We start from the raw sequence: 5000 nt of genomic DNA, 5'->3' as shown, positions 1-5000 counted from the left end.
TGTATGTGGCCACAGGAAATTATTCCCTCAAGTATTTTTAGTGCGTGTGCTTTTTAGTAGATGTTCCTAGCCCTAGGAATCTCTCCTTTCCAAGATCTTATGTGCCCTGTCCACTTCAGAGGAAAACCTGCGACGGCAAAGCCGACTGCCGCGACGCCTCGGACGAGGACCGCGCCATGTGCGGGACAGGGCACAACTTCGTCACCACGACTCTGCCGACTCTTATGACGCCTCGTCCGGGTGCCAGTGTGACCGACACGGCCACGCTGCCTCCGCCAGTGGTGATCGAAACAACCAAACCGCCTAAGCCAGAGGAAACGACGTGTCAGGACAGGGGGCTGTGTGCGTGTCCGCCGCCCGACAACCTCTTCTGCGTCCCGTGCGACAACGTCCAGCAGACTTGCGCGCAAATCGGTGAGCAGAAGGACGCCCTGTAGGCTACAGGTGTATCTTGGGGCACTGCGATATATTGCTCTTGTCCTTCTCGTCTGATCTTTAACGCCTCTCGTTATGAAAAATGTTGATATCAATATTCAGACTTGTTGTTTTGAAAATAACACAAATAACCATTACTTTCAGTATCCCATCCGTTATTGCCACAGTCATCAGGAATGTTGTACCTGTCATTAGCGTTCACAGCCCCATTATTGATAATAATATAGGTGACTGTGACTGGAATTTGACATTTTGCTTATATCGCAGCCCAATCTGCCGTGTGCAGCACCCAGTCCGAGTTCAACGCAGGATTAGTCATCTCAGTGGACGTCCTCTCGTGTGGGGCTCAACCCTTGGTGTAAGTGTGCACAAACGACACTTTTAGCCTTTGCATAAACTAGTGTCCTGATTATTTTTTATAAATAAAGAGTAGATAGAAATATTCCATTGTATGGTATTTTTATTTTATTAATTATTGCTTATGATTATTTATGTTTATGTCGTTTCAGGAACGTTGCTGGTTACGTTAGGCAGTCCGGGTAAGCCCATTCTACTGTAACTATATAGTATTCGTCATTTCATCAGTTGTTACCACGAATGTTACTTTCAAATATGGAATTATATATTCGTAATAGAGTACAATATTTATATTTTTCCACTTACCAACCTTTCCGACTTCAGAGCCCCGTCTTGTGGTAGCTCGCAAGGGGTACCTGTGCTGTCAGTGGTATTGGCCGAATGTTGGGGCACGACTAAGGTACTGGCACAGTGCCACGCTGATGGCACCTGGCGTCCCTTCGGCTCTTCCGAAAACAGCTTCCAGCCAACTCGCCAGCTTTGTCAGTTCCTGAACATCAATTCTCCTGGTAAGTTGTAATAATGATTAATGATTGCTGATTAATGCATTGTATTATTGCAAGATAAAAAGATTTCAGTTATATGATAATGATTTCGATCTTGATGTCAGTCTGTTTGTCTGTCTGTCGTCTGTCTGACTGTCTGTCTCTAGCTGTCTAGCTGTATATCTGTCTATATGTGATCAGTCAGTCAGTCAGTCAGTTTGTCACTCTCTCTCTCTCTCTCTCTCTCTCTCTCTCTCTCTCTCTCTCTCTCTCTCTCTCTCTCTCTCTCTCTCTCTCTCTCTCAATCTCTGCCTCTCTCTTCTCCCTCCCTCCCTCCCCTTCTCCTTCTCCTTCTCCCTCTCCCTCCCTCTCCCCCACCCCCTCCCCCCTCCCCCTCCCCTCCCCCACCATTCCCCTACCCCTCCCCCTCCCTCTTCCCCTCCCTCTCCCTTTCTCCCTACCTGCCTCCCCCTCTCGTCCCCCCGACTCTCTCTACAACAATAACCTCTCACCTTTAATCTACAACTAACACCCCATTTGCAGTGTGCGGTCGCCGAGCTCACTTTCTGAGGCCAAAAGGAGTGTTGACAGCTCGCGGCCCACAACCTCGATGGCCGTGGTTGGTGAGGCTCTATAGGCACGGGAAATATGCCTGCACTGGCACCCTGATAACCCCGGAATACATCATCACAGCCGCTCATTGTGTAACCCTGTATGTATGTTACTTGGATGTTCGAGGGAAAGGGGTTGGATATTTAAAGGGATATGGGATGGATATTTAGAGGGATATGAAATGGGTATTTAAAAGATTAGGGATTGGATATATAAAGGAATAGGGCTTGGATATTGAAAGGGTTAAGGGTTGGATATCTAGAGGAATAGAAGTTAGGGTACTTAAAGGAACAGAGGTTGGATAATTAGGGGAATAGGGGTGGGATATCTAAAGGAATCGAAAAGGGATATTGAAAGGGGTAAGGTTTGGATATTTAAAAAAAGGGAACTCGGATATTAAAGGACAAAACCTAGATATCAAGAGGACAGGAAATTTAGGTGTGAAGCCAATCAGCAAATTTTCTATAAGCTCTACTTTGCTGTCGAGGACTGATTTTCTTTTGTCGTGTGTCTTTGCCTCTTGATAAGAAAAATACGTATTTTTATATTATTATTAGGAATTATTTTATCACCAACATCATCGCTGACAGTAATACGTGATATGAATATGACCCTCAACGGTTAACACAAATTCGTAAACTTATTTTAATATTTTACAGAACACAGGAAGTGTCAAGAGAAACACTGGACCTCGTACACCTCAATGTTCAACATCTGACATCCGGTGGCGAGGTGGTTCTGAACAACGTAAGTGTGTTGTTGTGAACTAATGCAGTTTATTCCTTTAACAAAGAGTCCTATGATATAATTGCAGCCGTGTATACAAATTTTCCCAAATTGCCTTTATAGATATAAACAGACTGTACATATTTCTTTAAAAGAATAACCAGACCGAATGTTATCAAGAATATGCTGTCCTCACTAAGATAATGTGTTTATGAAGTGTTTTATTAGTTTAAGCATTCAAAACGTAAGCATCAATATGGTCACGTTTGTGCACAACAGCCATAAGACTGTAGAACATGAGCGTGAACACATCAGTACCTAATAAACGTTTTTTTTTTCGGGCAACTGGTCTGAAAACACCTTTGGACACGTATGCCTCTACGTCCACACTCACTATATTTCCCGTGACCTTGAGAGATTAAGCGAATGAGAATGTAGAAGTAATTGTCAAAATCGCCACTTCATTCTGTCTTTGGCTTGAAATACAGATAATCACAGCGATTTGGGATTCATTGTACTTCACCTGCAAAGAGAAAGAAAATTAGATGATGCAATGCGAGCAAGTGAAGAGGTATATTATTTAATTAGATTTTTTGTATTAATAGGTATGTCATACTAAGCAAGTCTGATCATTATAAAAAAAATGTCCACTGTTATACAGTGTTATGTACTTATGTTAAAAACAAAAACAAAAAAACAAACAAACTCAGTCGATTCTACAAAAAAAATGTTTATTCTTGTAGTATTTATTTTTGTATTTTTATACCTGTCTATCTTGAAAAACATTTTGCTGTTTTTGTTATTATTATTATTATTATTATTATTATTATTATTATTATATTATTATTATTAATTATTATGATATACTACTATATATATATATATATATTACTACTACTACTACTACTACTACTATTACTATTATTATTATTATTCTTTCTTCTTTTTTAACGGTAGGTTCATGTCTGAGCCGCCGTGGTCACAGCATGATACTTAATTGTAGTTTTCATGTTATGATGCTCTTGGAGTGAGTACGTGGTAGGGTCCCCAGTTCCTTTCCACGGAGAGTGCCGGTGGTACCTTTTTTTTTTTTTAGGTAATCATTCTCTCTATTTATCCGGGCTTGGGACCAGCACTGACTTGGGCTGGCTTGGCCACCCAGTGGCTAGGTAGGCAATCAAGGTGAAGTTCCTTGCCCAAGGGAACAACGCGGCGGTCGGTGACTCGAACCCTCGGATTCAGATTGCCGTCGTGACAGTCTTGAGTCCGACCCTCTAACTATTCGGCCACCGCGGCCTTATTATTATTATTATTATTATTATTATTATTATTATTATTATTTTATTATTATTATTATTATTATTGTAATGAAAATAATAATGATAATGATAATACTACTAATGATGATAATAATGATAATAATAATAATAATAATAATAATAATAATAATAATATAATAAATAATGACAATAATAATGATACTACTACTACTACTAATTATTATTATTATTATTATTATTATTATTATTATTATTATTATTATTATTATTATTATTATTATTATTATTATTATAACTATTGTTATTGTTGTTGTTATTATTATTATTATTATTATTATTATTATTATTATTATTATTATTATTGTTATTACTATCATTAAAACAGTAATAATATTAATGATAATGATAATGATGTTGATAATGATGATGAAAATAATAATAATAATATATGATGAATATAGATGATAATATATGATATATATAAATGATATAATAAATGATGATGATGATGATGATAGATGATGATGATGATGATGATGATGATGATGATGATGATGATGATAATAATTATCATAATAATAATGATAATGATAATAATAATAGTAATAGTAATAGTAATAGTAATAATAATGATAATAATAATAATAATAATAATGATAATGATAATAATAATAATTATAATTATTATTATTATTACTATTATTATATTATTATCATCATTATATTATTATGATCTTCTTATAATATATAATCCATAATATGATCTTACTGTTGTTTTTTATTATTGATATTATTATTATTATTGTCATTGTTATTATTATCATATTTATCATTATTATTGTTATGATGAGTATTATTAATATGATTATTGTAATTATGATATGATGATGATGATGATGATGATGATGATGATGATGATGATGATGATGATGATGATGATGATGATGATGATGATGATGATTAGTAATAACATTATTATAATCAATTAGGTTATTGATTTTCATTCATGAATATGATAATTTCAGGTGAGTACGATCCACCTGTTCCCCGGGTATGCCACGGGGCCGCGCCCCTCGAAGGACGTGGCTCTGCTTCGGGTGCGGCG

The 5000-nt window shown here is 36.9% G+C and overlaps 1 protein-coding gene across 1 annotated transcript in view; it reads left to right on the top strand.

Annotated features, from left to right (window-relative positions):
• Positions 1-5000, top strand: part of LOC119573040 — a 12608-nt gene that overhangs the window by 4224 nt on the left and 3384 nt on the right. Inside the window, exons 5-11 of the mRNA XM_037920023.1 lie at positions 120-414; positions 703-793; positions 945-974; positions 1117-1301; positions 1821-1989; positions 2549-2636; positions 4921-5000. The exon at positions 4921-5000 is cut by the window's right edge and continues 76 nt beyond it. Coding sequence (XP_037775951.1) covers positions 120-414; positions 703-793; positions 945-974; positions 1117-1301; positions 1821-1989; positions 2549-2636; positions 4921-5000 — 938 coding nt within the window. The remainder of the gene's footprint in view (positions 1-119; positions 415-702; positions 794-944; positions 975-1116; positions 1302-1820; positions 1990-2548; positions 2637-4920) is intronic.

Source organism: Penaeus monodon, chromosome 5 (genome assembly GCF_015228065.2).
Source record: "Penaeus monodon isolate SGIC_2016 chromosome 5, NSTDA_Pmon_1, whole genome shotgun sequence".
Lineage (NCBI taxonomy): Eukaryota > Metazoa > Arthropoda > Malacostraca > Decapoda > Penaeidae > Penaeus > Penaeus monodon.
The sequence above is the reverse complement of the archived record's forward strand: the minus strand, read 5'-3'. Positions and strand labels throughout refer to the sequence as shown.